General features: G+C 41.6%; 1 protein-coding gene across 3 annotated transcripts in view; it reads left to right on the forward strand.

Annotated features, from left to right (window-relative positions):
* Positions 1–21,937, forward strand: part of DNAH8 (dynein axonemal heavy chain 8) — a 335,701-nt gene that overhangs the window by 229,987 nt on the left and 83,777 nt on the right. For 2 of the 3 annotated variants that reach the window (XM_058733802.1, XM_058733803.1), the window contains exons 75-81: positions 791–946; positions 5,608–5,763; positions 7,839–8,021; positions 11,867–11,972; positions 13,738–13,990; positions 14,111–14,301; positions 20,849–20,970. In XM_058733802.1, coding sequence (XP_058589785.1) covers positions 791–946; positions 5,608–5,763; positions 7,839–8,021; positions 11,867–11,972; positions 13,738–13,990; positions 14,111–14,301; positions 20,849–20,970 — 1,167 coding nt within the window. The remainder of the gene's footprint in view (positions 1–790; positions 947–5,607; positions 5,764–7,838; positions 8,022–11,866; positions 11,973–13,737; positions 13,991–14,110; positions 14,302–20,848; positions 20,971–21,937) is intronic. The other variant, XM_058733804.1, reaches the window with a different exon arrangement.

Genomic DNA, 21,937 nt, shown 5'->3' on the forward strand with positions numbered 1-21,937 from the left:
GAAGTATATATATACACATGTATATATATTTTTTAAATGTTTATGCATTTGTTTATTTGAGAGAGAGCAAGTGGGGAAGGGCAGAGAAGGAGAGAGAATCCCAAGCAGGCTCCGCACTGTCAGCTCAGAGCCTGACACAGGGCTCAATCTCATGAATGGCGAGATCATGACCTGAGCTGAAATCAAGAGTCCCATGCTTAATCAAATGAGCCACCCAAGTGCCCCGGAAATATATATATTTAAATCATTGATGAGCACCTGCGAATATAATACCTTATCTGTCATAAATTCTCTGCCTCCAGCTATACAAATCCTGCCCCCCATGTAAACAGAGCCAAAGGGCAGGAAGGGGAGTTTTCTGAGGTTTAACCCCTGGTGCTTATCTTTCCTGACATGTCAATATTTCATCATCTCCACCAACTCCACCATCCACCTAGTCTTACTGTATTTTGAGCCCCTATGTTCTCTGCATGTTGAACAACAATGCTTCAAAAATTCATAGATTTTGTAATATTTCCTCATAAGTTTGAAGATACATAACATAAAGGACTAAACCCTGGTCTTGGGTTATTAGAGAAGGATTTGTTAGGTTATAAATTTATTTTTTTAGGTGAATGTTATTTGGTTCATATTTACAAGTTTGAGTTTTTTTCTAGGTACCCATTGCATAGTCTCAATGGAAAAAAATATATTCTAATATTAAATTATTTTAATATTGTGGCACTCTTAATTAATAATGAAAGCATTCTTGTTCTCCTCTGACTGGCCATATCCATTTCTTGTTATTTAGATTGGGGAGTGGGGGCTGCAGGGATTACCAGGAGATGACCTCTCCATTCAGAATGGCATCATTGTGACAAAGGCCACCAGATACCCACTCCTCATTGACCCACAAACTCAAGGCAAAACTTGGATTAAATCAAAGGAAAGAGAAAATGACTTGCAGGTATGTGCTTCTTGGTATATGGGAAAACAATCTTAAAAGCATGAAATTTCCCCCAAATTTCAGCTGAATCTGCCAGTCATAAAGTTGTCATGTCTGTGACAATTGCTTGTTAATTTACACCCTTGGGTTTTATAACAGTGGTTTAGAGCAAGAGCTTAGATTATTTTTCCTTTTGGTTTCTCTCATGATGTTCTCTCTCTCTGTCCCTTTCCTGGTTCTATTGCCTTCGTCTGTGTTGGATATAGCTTTTATTCGGGGCTTTGGGCTTGGGCTTACAGGAAAGCAGTAAAAATAGAACTCCTGGCTCCTCAGTGTAAGGCTATTTGCACCAACCTAGCTCAGGCACTTGGTTCTCCACACCATCCTAGAGTCCAGTTTTGGACTTGGGGTCTAGTAAGGTGTTAATTATAAGGTAGAGGTAAACAAGGGCAGGATTCCAGCATCTCAGATTTACTGTCAATATTTTGATTTAACTACCAATATAGACTATTCACTGTTTCCCAGACAGTGTTCCCAGGGTTCTGAGTCTCCTGGCTCCATATTTTTGCTTAAACTATTCTACTAACCAGGGTGTCTTTCTTCACCCTTTCTTCACCCACTTATATCTGGGATATAAGTGAAGTGTTTCCCACTTCACTTATATCCCAGATAAATATCTTGAATGTTCTTCAAAGCCCACACCTCCAACACGGCCTTCATCAAGACTTCCCTGTGTCCCCAGTTTAATATAGCCTGTCCTAAATGCTCACAATGTCTTGTTTGGATTTCCGACATGAACTGAGAGTCTGTCTTCAATTCCTGTTCGTTGCCCATTTGTTTTTTATCTTTACTGTATCCTAAACTTCTTGCCGGCAAGGTTTATGGTTTTATGCCATCTTTATATTTTCTGTACTGCTCTTTCAATAGGGTGGGGATTCTGATATTTATTGAACTTAAGTGGATTAATCAAAGTATAACGTCATTACAAGGAAAAAAACACAGAAAAATCATGTGATCATCTTGATAAATGCAGAAAAAGCACATGGTAAAATTCAACACCCATTTGTGATAAAACTTCCAAGAAACTAAGAATAAGAGGAATCTTCCCTTAATCACATAAAGAGCATCTACCAAAAGCCTACAACAAACATCATTTAATGGTAAACTATTGAAAGATTTCCTTCTGAGATGAGGGCTTCATTGACACCTGGATGCTGCCTGGTGCTCAGGAACACCTCTAAGATACTCCCATCTTACAGATACTTCAGAACACAATGCATCAGTCTGTTTACTTACAAACCCCAGAGAAATCCCAGACAGGGTCAGAGAGTATAAACGGAAGAGGAGTGTTAAGGGAAATGAAGCCAGTGGGAATGTAGCTTCAGAGGAGCTGTCTTCACAGAAGGAACGCATGGGTGGAGTAAACAGGAGCATTCCTACCCCTGAACTTTATTTCCTGGATCCATGCAGCTAGAACGTGTCCCCTGTTCCATTCCTCTTGCCTCTTCTGACTGTCCATCTCCCTACTCATCCTGTTCTTAATGTTCCTGATCATAGCTTTGTCTGTCCATTTTGGCATTAAGCTCCTTGATAGCCTTCGATAATGTCCTTTCTGCTGTTACCCAGTCCCAGGAATCTTCTCGAGGAAGTAATAGAAATATGCCACAGATACTTAATGTATTTTTAAAGACATTGACTGCTGGGATGTAAGATTGAACTATATTCTCCTTACTCAGGAGACATTATTTTTATTTTTATTTATTTATTTATTTATTTATTTATTTATTTTTTAATTATTTTTTTTTAACATTTATTTATTTTTGAGACAGAGAGAGACAGAGCATGAACGGGGGAGGGTCACAGAGAGAAGGAGACACAGAATCTGAAACAGGCTCCAGGCTCTGAGCTGTCAGCACAGAGCCCGACGCGGGGCTCGAACCCACGAACCGTGAGATCATGACCTGAGCCGAAGTCAGACGCTTAACCGACTGAGCCACCCAGGCACCCCAGGAGACATTATTTTTAAAATATGTGGATAAACACATGCGCGAACACACATAAATGAAGACAGAATAAAACAAAAATAGTATTTCTTTTATTTGGGAAGGAAAACAGAATGAAAAATGAAACACTTTATAAATGAAAAACAAAACATGTATTGTATGCCTAGGACTACATTCTACCTTGGCAGCTTTGTCAAGATCACCTTCAACACCATCCCCAGAACCTTCAGCTCTGACTTCCAGAAAGAGAAGGTATTCATCAAGTTTCCCTATAAAGAATTCACTGACCACCTTGTAAAGACCCAATACCAGAGTATCTTTGCAGGTGATCCCGGCTCTGTTGGTAGCTACCACTTAGGGTCACTGCACAAGAAAATAAAGTTAATTAAATAAGAAATTATGACTCCAAGCCATTATTTCAAATTTATAAAAGGCATTGAAGTTGGCTAAAAGTTATCTTAAATAAATTGATAATTTTAAAATTATTATTTCTTTTTTTTAAAAAAAATGTAATGTTTATTTATTTTGACGGAGAGAGAGACAGAGTGCGAGCAGGGGAGGGGCAGAGAGAGAGGGAGATATAGAATCTGAAGAAGGGTCCAGGCTCCAACTGTCAGCACAGAGCCCGATGTGGGGCTTAAACTCACAAAATGCGAGATCATGACCTGAGCCAAAGTTGGACGCTTAACTGACTGAGCCACCCGTGTGCCCCAATTTCTTGGTGTATTAGGGTTCTCCAGAGAAACCGAATACATAGGATATCTATATGTAAATGCAGATATATAGAAAAAGATTTATTATGAGATATTGGCTCATGGGATTAGGGAGGCCGAGACGTTCCACAGTCTGTTGTCTACAACCTAGAGGTCCAAGAAAGCTGGTCATGTAGTTCTAGTCCAAACTCTGAAGGTTTGGGATCCAGGGGAGTAAGTAATAGGAGTCCCAATCCAAGTCTGAAGGCCCAAGAGCTGGTCGCTGATGTCCAAAGGCAGGAGAAGATGAATGTCTTAGCTCAAGCAGAGAGCAAATTTGCTCTTCCTCCACCTTTGGGCTCTATTCAGGCCCTCAATGGAGTGGATGATGCCCACCCAAGTAGGTGAAGATGATTTTCTTTACTCGGTCTGCCTATTCCAAGACCAATCTCTTCTGGAAACACTCTCACAGACACAGCCTGAAATAATGTTTGTCAGGTACCTGGACAGCCCCTACCTCATTCAGATTGACACATGATATGAACCATCACACTTAGGAAGGAAATCACAAAAACAGAGTTTACTCCTTAGGAAATAGAGCAGGACAATTATATTTCGTCTCATTGGGACCTTGTTTCATCTTGTTTAAAAAGCTGGTTAAAGCTCTTTGTTTAGATTCATTTACCTTGTCAACTCATAATGAGGTCTTTCACAGCTCATCATTTGTGTAAATAAAGCTATCCATCCAGGGAAACAAATTCCTTCATGTGCAGGATTTTTTTTCTTTTAGTCATTTCCTTTCCAAAACAGGACAAAGGTAGGCTTATTTAATTTTTCAATTCCACATCTCTTTTTCATAGCTAGTGAGAGATAATATTTAAAACAATTTTTTTAATGTTTATTGATTTTTGAGAGAGAGAGAGAGAGAGAGAGCATGAGCAGGGGAGGGGCAGAGAGAGAGGGAGACACAGAATCTGAAGCAGGCTCCAGGCTCTGAGCTGTCAGCACAGAGCCCAGTACGGGGCTCAAACTCATGAACTGTGAGATCATGACCTGAGCCAAAGTTGGACACTTAACCGACTGAGCCACCCAGGCACCCCGAGAGATAATATTTTTTAATTCCACTCTCTTCATGACCTGCTGTCCCAGCGGATCTTCCTTGTTTCTTAGGATCAGCACTCACAGTGGCGTAGAGGCAATAGCTGAATCCAGTGGGTAGAGAATAAGGAGATGGAGATTTAAGGACTGAACCTTGTGGAATCCTCACTTTTAGGCAGGAGGAGGGATCAAAGAAGTTAAGAGTTCAAAGCCGTTTAGCTATTGCGAAGATCAACCAGCCCAGTGTGTCTATTTTAACTAATCAACAAACACTGAATTAGAAATGGGGCCCCACCAGGCATCCAGAATTCTAATTTTTTACAAATGTAATGTAAAAAGTGAACACACAGTCTTTTAAGTTGATCTTATGGAAAATATCTATCTTATTCTTCCATTGAGCCACTGTCAGAGACAGAATATATGGATGGACCCTTGGTTTGACTCAGTATATAATTTCTGACGCTCTTATGCTTATTTTTTTAGTTACTTGATCATCTTGTGAGTGGTCCTGAGGAGATAAATGAATAGCACAAATGTGCAAGTTACTTTGCTTTCTCTTAGTTACATTGTAACTAACTATGTAAGCATGACAGGTTTAATCCTTGATTACTTCTCTTCCATCTGTAGGAGCAGAGCTGTGACATTCCCTTTAAGGAATGCCACCTGACTCCTGTTTGATCAGAGAGATTCAGTTGCACATCCAGGGCTTCCAGAAAGTCATGGCCTACCAAGTTTTGAAAATTAAATGTTCTTACTTTTATTTTTCCTAAGTAAGGCTTCCTATATAGCCCTTAAAATTCTTAGTCACTTGTCCAGCAAATCTCTTTGTTTCCATTAGGAATAAGCACATTCTTTGTAGCATTTATGTAGTAATGAACTCTATTTCTAGGTAACATCTCTGAACCATAAATATTTCCGCACACACTTGGAAGACAGCCTTTCCTTGGGCCGACCCCTTCTCATTGAGGATATTCGTGAGGAGCTGGATCCAGCCTTGGATAATGTATTAGAAAAGAATTTCATTAAATCAGGCACCACATTCAAGGTGAGCTTCAGGGAAAGAAAAAAAAAAAAAGAAGAAGAAGAAAAGAACAATGGTGACATCTACTTATCTTTTTGAGTATAGCAGCGAAGGCACTTTCCTTGAGGTGGTAGTATTGAATACACTGGAAAAAATTATTTCCAAAATCATATTTAGTGTTTCCCTTATTTTTTAACAATATATGAAAAAACACAGGGAAGGGGCGCCTGGGTGGCTCAGTCAGTTAAGCGTCCGACTTCAGCCCAGGTCACAATCTCACGGTCTGTGAGTCCGTGAGTTCGAGCCCTGCGTCGGGCTCTGGGCTGATGGCTCAGAGCCTGGAGCCTGCTTCCGATTCTGTGTCTCCCTCTCTCTCTGCCCCTCCCCCATTCATGCTCTGTCTCTCTCTGTCTCAAAAATAAATAAACGTTAAAAAAAAAAAAAAAGAAAAAGAAAAAACACAGGGAAGGGCAATATCTTGGTTAGAGAAGCCATTTAGCTGACACTAAATAACATATTAAGGACAGACATTTTCTGGTTATAATAATATATTAGTGTTACACACACACACTATATATATATATATAGTGCATATATATGTGTGTGTATATATGTGTATGTATATGTGTGTATCTATATGTGTGTGTGTGTATATATATATATATACATATATATATATGTTTGTATGTTAGCAGCTCTGAGAAAATTGGATTTATAAGCCATATTCTCATCTATACAATAAAACCTCCGTGTTCTCACTGGAGAAAATGGCATTTTAATACAGTCTATGAACATTTCTTTGTTCATTTCTCTCTTTATTAACTTTCAATTTAAACTTACAGACTTTGCTAGAAGCTATGGATTGCTGTTTCCCATCGTTGGTGACATGAATCATTTTCAGAAGTGTTTCTTTTTTAATTGTGGCATTCTCTACCTTTAGACTTCTTTGGTTTTATTTCTTTTTTTTTTTAAACATTTAATTTTTTTAACGTTTTATTTATTTTTGAGACAGGGAGAGACAGAGCATGAACGGGGGTGGGGGGGGTGGGGAGCGGTCAGAGAGAGAGACACACAGGATATGAAATAGGCTCCAGGCTCTGAGCTGTCAGTACAGAGCCCGACGTGGGGCTTGAACTCAGGGACCGAGAGATCATGACCTGAGCTGAAGTCGGCCGCTTAACCGACTGAGCCACCCAGGCGCCTCTGTTTGGTTTTATTTCTTGATGAATGACAGCATTTCTGATTGAGATTTTTCACTTTGGACAACTTAATTTCATGAATATCAGTGAATAAGTAAAGAATGCAGATTTTCTCATTAAACAAAATTTTATTTAGGAAAATATTTTTCATAATGTGATTTCTTTTATATGCCTTATTTAACATGCCAAAGGAGGGTGTAGGATTTTTATTCCTGAAGGTCTTCCTGAAGGTCTTTCAAAAGAACAGATCCTTATCTGTGGTGTGAAGGCGTGGGGCTTGAAACTGTGGGAGTGCCTTATTGATGTGATTTCCAACCACAGGTAGAATCAAGATTAATTAAAAATTTAAGTCCTTTACAAATGGTATCATTCCCACCTCACTTTTAGATAGCGAAACCAGGTGTTTTTAAATATACTTGCAAATTGTAGTGTCTAAGATAAATGTTATCTCTCTGGATAAAATGTTGGCATTTTTTTCCTTTGAAAATTTCTTTAATCTTTTCAGTTGTCAAGTATGCTTCTTTGAGGACTGTGAAATGCAAAGAGGGATAACACTTCCTCTAAACACCACAGATTTCCTCAGTAGGAAACAATTTCCTCAAGTGGGAGAAAACGGGCAAATCTGGGATGTGTCTGAGTTTTCCCTTATGCAACATTTGTTTGGGATAAATGTTTCATTTACTTTGCTTGGTGTCATGGCTAACAACATCTTCCGGCAGGACCACAAATCTACATTATTTAATTATTTAAGATCAGCAATTAAAGTTTTACAACTTTTTCCTTTGCAATTCATCCAAATTTCCCAGCGCTGACCTCTGATAAATTCTTTCCTAATTTAAACCCAAATTCCTTTCCCTGTCCTTTAAGCTGTTTTTTGATTGTGTATTTGAATTGATGTAGGTGAAAGTCGGTGATAAGGAATGCGATATCATGGATACATTTAAACTTTATATTACTACAAAGTTACCAAACCCTGCCTTCACCCCTGAGATCAATGCTAAAACATCAGTCATTGATTTTACTGTCACCATGAAAGGCCTTGAAAATCAGTTACTAAGGAGAGTGATTTTAACTGAGAAACAGGTAATAATTTCTCAAGGTAGAGGACTACTTCTCATAAATTATAATAAAAGCTTAAAATGTATTCTGAAATTGTTAAGTATATGAGAAAGAAAAAATTAAGCAAACTGTATTTACCTTCGTTAACATAAATATTTGTTTAGCTGTCTCAAGTCTTTCCAAGAAATCATGTACCGAATTCACCTGTCTTCCAACCCCACACATGCGTGTGCATGCACGCACACACACACACACACACACACACACACAAACACCCTCACACTGCTCTTTCTGTTTCTGTCTTTCAACCTTGGGGTATGTTGGCTTCATGTCTATAGTCCCCTGGATGGGTGATCTTTGGTGTACCGGAAAAATTCAATAAAATAGTGATCCTGGAGAAAAAGAAATTGCTCTGCATGAGTATATTGCCACTGTAGAAGTTTCAACTACTACAGTCTGGTACTCTAATGATACAGAGAACCTAACTTTCATTTTAATTCAATAAAATTTGCATGAAAGCAGGGAAATTAAGTGTGATTGAGGGTTCCAATAAAACAAAGAACAACTTAAAACTTGAAGACTTTAAGAGACTGATACAAGATTAAACTAATTTTTAAGATAAATCTCAGGAAACATTTAATGTTATGCATAAAATATGCTTGCATAAAATTTAATTATACGTATTTGCATATAGAAAATATATTTGCATAAAATCTGAGAAAGATTATATTTGCTTACATAGAATTAACTTGAGTATTGAGGGTTCAAGGAAAGGGCAAGTTTAGCAATAATAAGACCGGAGAGGCTTAAAATGGGAGGGTGAGAAAAAGATTGGCAGCAGCAGACTTGGCAAGGAAAAGGGAAAGACAAGAAATAGGAACAGGTGCCACGGACACAGGAAAGACATTGGAAGAGGGAAAGAGAAATGATACTCACACCAGAGAAATAGAGACTCAGGGGCGCCTGGGTGGTGTCCGACTTCGGCTCAGGTCATGATCTCACGGTCCGTGAGTTCGAGCCCCGCGTCGGGCTCTGTGCTAACAGCTCAGAGCCTGGAGCCTGCTTTGGATTCTGTGTCTCCCTCTCTCTCTGCTCCTCCCTGCTCATACTCTGTCTGTCTGTCTGTCTGTCTGTCTGTCTGTCTGTCTCTCTCTCTCTGTCTCTCATGAGCGCATGTGCCCGCATGTTCAAAAATAAATAAACATTAAAAAATTAAAAAAAAAAAAAAGAAATAGAGAGACTCAGTAAAAGGAGAAGTGAAACCCTACCTGATTAACAGAGATGGTTAACTTGGGGCCGGCCCTTAAAGGCCTCCCAGTCTGGTGGAGGGAAGGGGGCACAGTCCCACCTTCCATTCTCGGTAGCTGTTGGGTCTTGCAACAAAGAGCCTGGGGTTTCTGCAGTCCAGAAAGGGAGTCATGGCACTTCCACAGCCAGGCAGAGAGAGCATGGGCCTCATTGCCTCCTCACCTCTTAGGGCCACATGGTGCCTTCCTTCATGGTTTAACTGGTGCTGTTTATCTGTTCTGAGATGATTCCTCACTGGTTCAGTGTCCCATGCAGGCTGCACAAATTTCTGTAAGGCAGGCCACTCCCTGTTTAAAGTAGGCTACACTCTGTCCCCAGAGGGCCCCACACCTGATCTTCTAGGCTTCAGCTTCCCCTTCAAGGGATACATTAAGGTGCTTACTTCAATCTTGTTGGAAACACACACACACACACACACACACACACACACACACACACACTTACTCTGCAGGAAGACATCCTGACCGTGATGTCTTAGCTATATTGCTCTTACACCCTCATTTTATGGAGGGACAGAGACCACAGAGAATAGGGTCTTAACCCATAAAAGCACATGGACTTTCCACCCTGCCAGGCCTCCTAGATAAGCTTTACAGGTCATGCTGTAAAACCCACAAGTGTCTACTATCCCGTGATGCTTGCTTTTCCAACGTGATTTCATTTTGTCCACAGACTCCTATACTGCCACCCAGAGGTGACCATTTTAATGGAAACAATGCATTAGGCATCCCCATGCAAATGCAGCCATGACCTTCATTGCCACCCCATCAATAGTAAAATGACAATAATACAACCTCTGTTGGAGTTGGAGGACAAGGGTATCAGACCTGTCTTTGCCAGTAACTAACCGTGAGAATGATAATGGGATGTTATTTGGAGTTAATATTTCTGAGTCCTCAGTTTCCCCAGATATAAAACAAAGTTGTTGAACGAAATTTAGCACACTTCAATTTCACACATATTTATCATGCCAGGTCCTTTCTCTGCAAAACCTCAGGGCAAGGGCTCTAAGGAATACAAAGGTGAAGCACATCAGCTCCTGCCCTCTAGACGCACAGGATCTCATTAGAGGGACCTAATCTACACACAGATTGTGATGCAAGCCATGGCCCGTGTAAAGACAAAACTGGTGCGGTGGCTTCTGATGGACAAATTGGTTTAAGAAGACTTTCTGAAAGTGGTAGAATTTCTGAAGTGGTTTTTCAAGAAATTTTCTCAAATTTGTACCTTAAAAGCACTTTCTTTTAACATAATTCTAAGTACAGTGCATGATTCTATTTAAGGTCAGGAAAGAAAAGTGCTATAAAGATGCTATGGAGGCAATTTCAATTCACTTTACGTTGAGCAAGAGTATTAAATCCATGTTAAATTTCCTGAGTTTGAAAATTGCACTATGCTTGTGCAAGAGGATATCCTGGTTCTTAGGATGTTTGCTAAAGTTTTCTTAGGGGTAAAGGATCATGACATCAGCAAATGTTTCACCAATAATAATAATGATGGTAAGTATTATATATATGTATATTATACATATATAATATATGTATGTTATATATATTATATATATATATATATATATAGAGAGAGAGAGAGAGAGAGAGAGAGAGAGAGAATGGGAGAGTATGATGAAGCAAAATGTTATCTGGTGAATCTAGGCAAAGCCTATGTGAGAGTTTATTATATCAGTGTTGTAACTTTTCTGAAAATTTGAATTTTTTTCCAAATGAAAATAATGGAAAATAATGAAAAATACATTATTTTGTAGAAAAAAAATATGCCTTCCAAACACCCAGTTTGGCCCGTCTGGTAGAAAGAGATGTCAAACAATGGAAAATGGATTTGTGTTGGCAACTGGCTGTGTCAAACCAAACAAACTGCCTGGTGTTCCCATAGGCAGATCCCAAACCAAGAGCTCACATTCAGCTTGGGTGGCCTCTTGGTTTCTTAATATTATGTCTCTGCTTCTACCACTTCTGCTTGCCAATAAAGTTAGCATTTCACACAGAGACTGTGTGGGAACAGGGCCAAGAAAATGGGACACTCTAATTTAAATAAACTTAGATCCAGGAAGAGGGGATAATCAGACAAAATTATTTTAGCAGGGGCATCTCATGCATGCTATGGAAACTTAATGCTAGTGGTCATCATTTTTTTTTAATTAAAAAAATTTTATTTATATTTGAGAGATAGAGACAGAGTGTGAATGGGACAGGGCCAGAGAGAGAAGGAGACAGAATCTGAAGCAGGCTCCAGGCTCTGAGCTGTGAGCACAGAGCCCGATGCAGGGCTTGAACCCACAAACCCTGAGATCATGACCTGAGCTGAACTCGCACGCTTAATTGACTGAGCCGCCCAGGCGCCCCTAGTGGGCATAATGTTTTTAAGTGTCCAGAGATACAAAAGTACAGATAGATAGATTTGACTAGTGATGGTAATTTCTTCTGTCATTCCAGAGGCACTTTGGTTTAAACTGTTAAAAATTGACCAGAAGCACTAGTAAATGGGATCGGCCACCATGGCTGGTAATCACAGTTCTGCTATTGTTTCGTGTCTCTTGATAACAGGAATTAGAGTCTGAGAGGGTTAAACTTTTGGAGGATGTGACTTTCAACAAGCGGAAGATGAAGGAACTGGAAGACAACCTTCTCTACAAATTAAGCGCCACAAAAGGTACTGATTTATTAACAAGTCACCAAACAGTGGGTTCTGAACAAGGATTTCTAGTGCCCTCTTTTCAGGACCCTCGTGATTGTAGATGTTAGGAAACAGTTGAGTTACCAAGGCAAACACAAGTGAGGCAATTTCCATCTAGACATTTGAAGAAGGACCTCAGAGAATCTGATTTTTGAATTAGCAAACAGAGTCTGAGCATTTGAGAATAACACAGTTTTCTTGATATAATTGCTCTCTCCTGAGAAACATAAGGGCTCCCAATAGAGCTAGGTAACTCATAATAGGCTAATTTGCTTGCCCAAAGGAAACTAATGTGCTCAATCTGATTTTTTTTTTTTTTTTAAGATCGACTCTTTCATTTGGCATTGAAATGCAGCTACCACAGCGGGTTATGAGGTGTGTAATCTGTGTCAGAGGCACTTGGGCACCCAAGGCCCAAGCTCACTCTCAAGTTGCCTTGACCATCTACTTAGAAGTCAGGGATGGGTTCTCCCTGGGGCAGTCTGATTTGGGGATGTAGTCTCTCTCAATAAATAAAAATATCCTATCCCAAGATAATAAAGTCAGCAAACACCATATTGTTCTGCAGTAGGTAAGTTACAGTAGCCTAAATCCTGCTATTGATTACAGCCTCATAATGAGTGCTTCCCAGTAGCACTTTAATCCTTGGAGATAAACAAAAATCTTAACCTCCAGAAGTATGTGATGTATCATTCCTGCAGCGATCTCCAGCACTACCTTTACAGGGACCTCATGGAAAAGACCTTCTATCTGCCTTGATTGCACTGCTTGTGTTCGTGAACTTATCTGTCCTCTGGTCCAGTGACTTCTCCCAGCCATGTGGCTACCCCTGGGTGTTCTAATATCAGCAGGGAGAGCAGAGGGCTCTTGCCCGGCTCCAGCCAAGGATGTGCTGGATCAAGGTGTCATCCCTGCGAGGTTGATTGCAATTTGGACTTTCGTGGTAGACCCAGAATGCCCATCGGAGTAACTCACACCTTCCTGAAGCATTCTCCTGCCATCCAGAGGTCTAGGGTCAGGCCAGAGCACGCTGTTTGCAGATATCGTGACCTTTTAGCTCAGCACGTCCCAAGTATCTTTCCGTATCTTAAAGTTGGATTTATTGTCACAGAGACATGGGTGTTTCTATTAAAAATGATCATGAAAGGTGAAACTAAAAATAAAATGAGGATTTTTGTTCCTGGCGGGACACTTCCACTATCCCCCAGTTTCCTCTTGTTGGAGACATGGAGGGACCAGAGTTCTCAGCGGCAAGGACTGATCTACTAAAGCTGGACTAAAGAGGGTACCATTCCACTGCAAGCTGGCGTGGAACATGGGATGGGCTCCCACCATAACTCAAACTGGGTGGACGAGCTCATGACACTTTGAGGGGGACCATGGAGGTGATAATGGAGGGGAAAGCTGTGTCGCATAAGGCACGGCTGAAACCGCTGGGGGTACATGGAGCCTGATTTTGGAATTCAGACACTCGCGGGCCAGTCATGGGGGCTGCCTTGTGAATCCCCTTTTGCAGGTGTTCAGGCAGCACGGGGGACAACCCGTCCCCAGGAATGTTTAGACGGATTTAGGCATCAGAGGACAGTTGGGCTGGAAGCCTTTTGGTATGTTAACATCTGCCCTTCTCCCTTGCGGGCTTTGAAGACGGAGACTTGGAAATGGACAGGGCGATTTCGGAAGTGACGCATCTCCTTTGTGGCTTCCCCCATCTTGCCTTCTACCTTCCCTGTTTGGCTTTTAGGTTCCTTGGTAGACGACGAATCTCTCATCGGTGTCCTCCGAACCACCAAGCAGACAGCATCTGAAGTAAGTGAAAAGCTACACGTGGCCGCAGAAACGGAGATCAAAATTAACACGGCTCAGGAGGAGTTCCGGCCTGCAGCCACCCGTGGGAGCATCCTCTACTTTCTCATCACAGAGATGAGCATGGTCAACATCATGTACCAGACCTCGCTGGCCCAGTTCTTGAAGTTATTTGACCAGTCCATGGCCAGGTGGGGAGTAACTTAAAATTACCTCCCTTCCCCCACGCAGGGTCACTTAAAATTTCTGTTTGTGTTCCTACTGTCTTAGAAGTGGCTTTTTACTTCTTTGACTTTTCAAATGCATTGCAGATCTGAGAAGTCTCCACTACCTCAAAAGAGGATTACGAATATCATTGAGTATCTGACATACGAGGTTTTTACATACTCTGTCAGAGGCCTGTACGAAAACCACAAATTCCTCTTTGTACTCCTGATGACCTTGAAGATCGATCTTCAGAGAGGAACGGTGAAGCACAGAGAGTTTCAGGCTCTCATTAAAGGTGAAGGGCTTGGAATATGGATGCGGTATGTAGAGGAGACTGCTTCTGCTACGCTCTTTGATGTGCTGTAGACCCATTTTTACAGCAAAGTGGGGATATTACGTTCCCGTGAAAGCGAAGTTCTTTATTGACACCTCTTTTGTCTTTTCTGATTTCCATTCATTTTGCTCTGGTTACTCAAGATGATTTATTTCAGGTGTGTGTGAACTCTGTGATTTTTGTTGTTGTTGTTGTTGTTGTTGCTTGTTATATAATTACCTTAAGTTTGATCCTTGCTGCTCGTGATTAGGAAACCCGAATGCCAAAGGGAAGAAAAAGTAAGGCAGGTGTTGAACTTTCGATTGCAAGAGACCAATTACTTGAGCAAGGGATATAGTGATTTCTAAGATTGTGAAAAAGGCACACTTGCACTTCATTTTGGAAGTTAATCCTATTCGTCACCTATCTCCATGTTAAAAGTATCATTAAGAAGATAAAAGAAGGCTATTTTCATTCAATTCAGTTAAACAAGTGTTTATTGAGCATATCCTATGCAAATCCACCATGCTAGTGTTGGGATAGAAGGATAAATCGGACGTTGCTTCAAAAGAAATAACAGTCTCATAAGGGGAATATAGATAATTAATTTTTTTTTTTTTTTTTTTTTGCCAAACAAGGCAGAATAACCTAAATGTTAGCAGAAAGCTAAGGCACACCTGAGTGGCTCACTCGGTTAAGCATCTGACTCTTGACTTCGGCTCGGGTCATGATCTCATGGTTCGTGAGTTTGGGCCCCACATCAGGCTGTGTGCTGATAGAGCGGAGCCTACTTGGGATTCTGTCTCCCTCTCTCTCTGCTCCTCCACTGCTTGCTCTCTCTCTCTCTCTCTCAAAATAAATAAAAATAAACTCTGAAAAAAAGAGAGAGCTAAAAACAAAGTGTTAGGTCTAAAAGAAAGGAGAGACATATGGTTGGTGAGGTCAGTAAGAACTCTTTGGAAAATATACTGTTGCAGGTTAAGCCATGAATTTTTCAGATTAGTTGATACATGGGAAAAAATGTACCATTCGATTTCTTATGTTTTTTTTCTCTTTGTATAAAGTTTAATAAATCATTTTCTGTCTGCCCTTCTCCCCACAAAAAGAAGAAAGTGGCATTTAAAAAGGGCTCTGAAGGATAGGTAGAAGTGAAAGATCCATTCCACGCTGAAACAGAACAGCACAAGAAAAGGAATGAATGAGTGGGGCGTGTAAATGGTGAGCCTCGATTGCTAGAGGAAGGATTTTCTTGATCTGGTGAGAAACAAGGAGTTGTGTAAGGTGGTGACGTGGTCCCTCAGGAACCTCTTATCATCTTTTAAGAAGATGACTCCAGTAGACATGTATGGGGTTAGAGAAAAGAGGTTCAAGGGAGTTTATTATACTCTTCCCAGCCACAGGTACTACATGGTCAGCCCAGGGTAAAGACAATGGGAATATAATGTTTGTTTGTTTGTTTAGAGACAGAGTGTGAGTGGGGGAGGGGTAGAGAGAGAGAAAGACACAGAATCTGAAGCAGGCTCCAGGTTCTGAGCTGTCAGCACAGAGCCCGACGCGGGGCTAGAACTCACGAACTGCGAGATCATGACCTGAGCGGAAGTAGGATGCTTAACCGGCTGAGCCACCCAGGCGCCCCAAGACAATGGGAATATAAAGGCAGAAGCACACATGAGAGATCGTGGAAGTAAAATGGCAGTGGGCCAGATGTAAGAGCCAAGAGAGGGGTCAGAAATGAGTCTAAGATTTCTGGTCTATGTAAAGATTTGGTCTGGTTGATGGAAAGAGGGGTTAGTTTGAGAGGTGTCAGAGTGGAAGAGTAATGAATGTGATTTGGGGACCTAGTTTCTTTCAGAATAGGCCAGGTTTTGTGGACATAAAAACAATCCCAAACCCAAACTTTCCGTGGCTTGACACAACAAAGATATATTCTCATTTGTTTTCTTTCCAACATGCCTGTCATGGTCACCCAGGAATTGCTTCTATAATTACTATGGCAGAGGAGCGGGATAAGACAAATTGTGTGCTGGCTTTTAAAAGTTACTCCACAAGCGACACATGTCACTTAAAGGCTCATCTTTCATTAGCCAAAGCAAGACACACAGCCGCAACTAACTTCAAAGAGAGCAGGGACGTGCCCTTCCCCTGTGTGCGTGGAGGAAGGGGAAGCTGAGTGTTTGTGCACAGCTCTGGTGACTACACACACGTGTTGAATTTGCAATATCCAGCAGACAGTTAGAAAGGATAGGCCGGACAGTTTAGAAGAAGTCAGACAGCTGTTAAGATAGGCATAGAAATAACAGCCAAAGCCATGAGAACGAAAGTGATCATGTAGGAAAAACAAAACAAAACGAAAAACGTCGACTATTTCTAAATTCATACTACGAGGTGGTAGGATGCGACACGCTTCTATCCTCAACATCCTATTTGTAACAAACAGGCAGTAAGTGATTACTTCTTATTACTCCATCATGTTCTTTCCCTACTTTAGTTAATTTCTTCCTCAGAGTCAGGGTAGATGATGGTTGTAGAAACCTTGCGAACAATTTTGCATACTCTCTGAAATTTCTTCCTTGAATTTTTATTTCCTGTAGTTCAAAGGAAGCTGAACTATGTCACTGGGTTCGTATTTTTCTCAGGTCTAATGCACCTGGAGAAGCTGATGTCTTAAAGTGTAGGTATAAGGCAGCGTGGTACAGTAAGGTGGGGGCTGGACCAAGAAGCAGAGAAATGAGCCGGGCTTTGCCACTGACCAGCTATGTGAGCTCAAAGACCATCACCCACTACCTCCATGTGCAAGAGGCTGAGGGGCCCCAAGGGGAAGTGATAAGTACCACCCAGGAGAGGTGGGGCAGGCGGTACAGAGGGTCCAGGCATACAGGTTTGAGGTCTCTGGGACGTTTAAATAAAGTGAACCTAAATTCACCAAACCTAGAAGCTTCTTCTGCCTCATTTCAGTCACCTTGAAGCTCTCTCACTTGGACTTGGGGCCACATCCTCAGTGTCTGGGACACTGGGCCATGGGGAGGAGGGACATTGAAGCATGTAGGAATCCAGGCAGCAGCAGGAGCAAAATGGGCCCCAAATGTAGGAAAGCCTTCTAACTGTGGAATACAAATGAGAAGGGAGGTGTACTTTGGATCTTCCCTTGTTGGTGAGCTGGCTTTCCTTCCCCAATCCCATCTGTCAACATGGCCCCTGAGAAGGAGACAGATAGGATTTAGACAGAAGAAGGAAACCTGGCATGTTGGGCCATAATGGGTTGTGGGAAGGATGAAGGAATCAGAGGTAGAAGGAAGTCAGGTGCCAAGATCCTTACCTCTTCCCAGGCTCCTGAGGCAGAACCTTGGGTGGGTACAGAAGGGTGCTCAAGAAACATCCATACAGGAGACGCCCCTGCATTCTGCCCAGAGCCACATCCCACTTCGCAGGTGCATGGCAGCTTTGGTGGAGGGGAGTGGCTAGATGGATGCGCCTGATGTTTGGCAAGCAGGAGCGTGGGCACGGATGGGCATGGACTCTTGAGAGGGCTGGTGTGCAGCAAAGGCCTGGGGTTCAGGCCAAGAAGCTGCAGGGTAGCTGAGCTTTGTAACTGGACACAAAGGACCAGTCTCTGTGGATAGCAGCCCAATGTCCCCATAGGTCAGGCAGGATTTGTCATAGCTCAGAGGATGCACTGCAGGGACCTCAGCCTGTGACAGAGATGGAGGGCAGCATGCGGATCTGAGGCACCCTCCCCATCAAGATACAATCCCAACCCACCAGTCTCTCCCCTCACCCACCCAGCCAAACCAGAGCTATGAAGGAGACTGGATCTTTCACAGAAAAGGTGTAAATCAGAGGAGACTGAAAGACACAGTGAGGAGGGGATTTGTGAGGAGGGTTAGAGTGGTGACTGAAAAATTTAAAAAGGCTGCACATCTGGGCTGTGGTGAGAGCACATCTACGACCCCATTTCATAAAACTGGAGAATCAGGGAGAGCCTGATTGCACAGGGCCAGGAGAGCCAGTGAGAAGAGTTCGGATTTAATTTAGTTGGCAATAGGGAGCCTTCGAATGTTTTACGAGCAGGAAAGTAGCATGAGCAGAGCAGTGCTTTAAAAAGATTAATTTGGATTGTATGACAGTTTGGTTGACAGAAGTACAATCAGCTCAGCAGTAAAAGAGTTTTTTTTTTTTAAAGACAAAATTGGTTTATTATAAAGTTTGTATCATTTTTGAGCTGTCTTACATTTTAACCAAATTATTTTCATAAAAATGATATATGATTTTGTTTTCAATATTCTTTACAGAGTTAACAAATAGAGCCCTTAGATCTTATATATATATATATATATATATATATATATATATATATATATATATATATAATTTTTAACTCCATACTTAAGAGGGAAAGAAGACTTATTTATTGTAGCAGAAATATTTGATTCCCCAGGAATGACTGTCCCTTTGTGTCAATTCCTACTTGTTTTCTGCAGTATTTGAGAGGTGCCTTTGACTTTCTTCTTCAACTGAGAATGTCAGAGTACTTTGAAAAATGAAATAGATACCAGGGACAATCCTTTGTTACAGAGTAATTGATATAACTATTTTCCCCGCCTGGTTATTTTAGAAAGATCCCTTCTTTCTTTTGTCATAAACCATGGACACAAAGACACCTTAGGGAGTCTCTGCTCTTGCCTTCCAGGTTGGATTGGACCCGAGCCTTCCAAGCCTTCCAAAACAGAGAATTAATGTTTACTATGTTAACAACTAATGTTGCTCTTACTATGGGCCAAGACTCTTCTAAGCTTTCTACATACACTAATTTACTTAATCTTCACAGCGACCAATCTGGTGGATTCTATATCATTACACCCGTTTGACAGAAGAGGGGATCGGAGAGAAATTGAGTTCTTTGTCTCTGTGTTTATGCAGCTAGCAAGTGGCACAGAGAGCCAGGATATCTTGGGGAGCAGGATGGGCTGTGATTGTTGTGGGTTAGGGGAGGTACGCCAAGATGTTTGAAAAGACTCGTTGTGGCCTAAATGTCTTCTCCTGATGTCTTTGAAAACTTTTTTTTTTTTTTTTGGAAAGAACCAAGAAGAAAATGTGTTGGTCTCTAAGATAGAGAAGCAGAGTCCCTTGAGTCTGCAGGTGATGCTCTCTAACAGTTGCTTCTCCTGCAGTAAACTCAGTACTAGCAGAAATGGTGCTAGAGGACGGCTTTCTCTTACCCCAGGTGGCAGAGGAAGGTTTACTCATTCTAACAGCGTTTTGGAGCTCAGAGCTGCTGACCCAGAGGGGGGCAAAGGGATCTATAGGAGCAGAACACTTCAGCTCATTCATCTTCTCAGGAAGGTGCTAGTGGGAGAGCAGATGCCCCCCCACCACCACTGTCCCCTCTACCCCCTCTTTTGCCCAGAGGTCATAGGGGAAGTGGAAGGCATTTGATGAGTTCTTCTGAAGGATAATAGGATTTAAAAGTTCAGAATCACTGTTTTGCATACATCCAAATTAAACAGCATAGCTGGCGTTATTATGATAAAATGTTACTAGAGACATGCAATTGAGGACTTTTTTTGAAATTGTAAATATAATTATGTGTCTTGGTGGAAGATTGTCACATTGAGGATGCTCTTTTGATTTGTGATTGGCTTCAAAACAGGATCCGATGGTGTAATTCATTCTCTCCACCAGACTGCTAAAAAGCAGGGGTCTTGTGTGGTTTTCTCTGCTTTATCCCCAGCGCCTGGCATATGCTGATACATAAAGGATGTTCAGTAAATATTTGTTGCATAAATGAATGAATAAATGATCTGAACATGAGTTACTCCTTTAAAAACCCACAGAAGTCTTACATCCCTCCTGCCCTCCATCTATCCATCTTTTTGACCTGGTAAAAAAATAATACTGAGTATCAAACTTCTGGAGGAGTGAGGACTAAGAAGTGACTTTTGAAACCACACATGAAAAGATCAAGCTAGGGGCGCCTGGGTGGCTCAGTCGGTTTGAGTGTCTGACTTCGGCTCAGGTCATGATCTCGCGGTCTGTGAGTTCGAGCCCCGTGTCAGGCTCTGTGCTGACAGCTCAGAGCCTGGAGCCTGCTTTGGATTCTGTGCCTCCCTCTCTCTCTGCCCCTCCCCCACTCATGCTCTGTCTCTCTCTCTGTCAAAAAGAAATAAACATTTAAAAAAATTTTAAAAAAGACCAAGCTAGTCACTGATATCAAAATTGTAAATGTCCTTAAATTGATTGTTAAAAAAAAAAAACCACGATAAAACCCCCAACAACTGCAACCACCTGAGAAAAATTCTGTGCAGGGAGAAATGACAAGAAGTTGCCATCTGTGTTTTGTAAGATGGTTTAAATCAGAAAAGAAAACACTAAGACATGGAGGAAGTGTACTCCAAAAAGATAGCCACATTTTCTGTCTTGATTATTTTCCCATTTTCTCTGTAATATGGTTGTCTCATGTCTGTTATTTGGAATATAAGTGTCTAAAAATGAAGCACAGGCTGACCTGATTTCTACGGATGCCCTTCCCCAGGGGGAGCAGCTCTGGATCTGAAAGCCTGCCCTCCCAAGCCGTTCCGCTGGATCCTTGATATGACCTGGCTGAATCTTGTGGAGCTGAGCAAACTTCCACAGTTTGCAGAGATTATGAACCAGGTAACAGAAGGCTGGATGAAAGTGCACATCTGTAAACCCAAACGTACCCGGGGCCATTTTGATTGGGGCCTCCTGGCGACAATTCCTTCACCCAAGGGGCTATCTGCAGTAGTGTAGCATTAAAGCACCAAGCTCTCTGGGGCAGATTTTGGAGGGGGAATATCAGAGGGAGCCTTGTCACAGGGGAAGGTGACTGCCTTTTCTTCCTGTGTGATAGGCATGGGTCATTCATAAGCCTGCCTAACTCAAGTTGTTACAATCCGAACAGGGGGGTGGTCCCTTTACTGTAGACTGTTGATGTTTTTACATTTTTACTGCTGCTTCTAATTAAATAAATTGTACACATTTGAATTTGAGGCGCATTAAGAGGTATGGGATCTTTTTAAAAAAATCATCATTTTCACGGTGAAAATATAAAATGGTGAAGGAAATGGTGAATATGCTGAACATGTCCTGATTCACCTGTTGCTTTTCTTTTCTTTTCATTTCTTTAAAAAAATTTTTTAACATTATTCATTTTTGAGAGACAGAGACCGAGTACAAATGGGAAGGGGCAGAGAGAGAGGGAGACACAGCATCCAAAGCAGGCTCCAGGCTCCGAGCTGTCAGCACAAAGCCCGATGTGGGGCTCAAACCCATGAACTGTGAGATCATGACCTGAGCCGAATTTGGATGCTTAATCGACTGAGCCACCCAGGCGCCCCTCACCTGTTGCTTTTCTTATTTGAAAATGTAAATTTGTTACTGTGGATTAGTTGTCGAATTCAGTTCTCACTGGAGAATAACAGTGCAACTCAGCATAAAGATCAGTGTTTATTTCTGGGGTCTGCTGGTCATAACCACCTGTCACTGATGCAAGGCCTGTGGTTTCCCAATGGCAGATGCTGAAAATCATCTTTTTGGGGGGTGCTGGTGATAGACAACTGGGGTGATGGGTGCAATGCAAGTTGGTAGAGACCTCATGCTG

Source organism: Neofelis nebulosa, chromosome 6 (genome assembly GCF_028018385.1).
Source record: "Neofelis nebulosa isolate mNeoNeb1 chromosome 6, mNeoNeb1.pri, whole genome shotgun sequence".
In the NCBI taxonomy this organism is placed as follows: domain Eukaryota; kingdom Metazoa; phylum Chordata; class Mammalia; order Carnivora; family Felidae; genus Neofelis; species Neofelis nebulosa.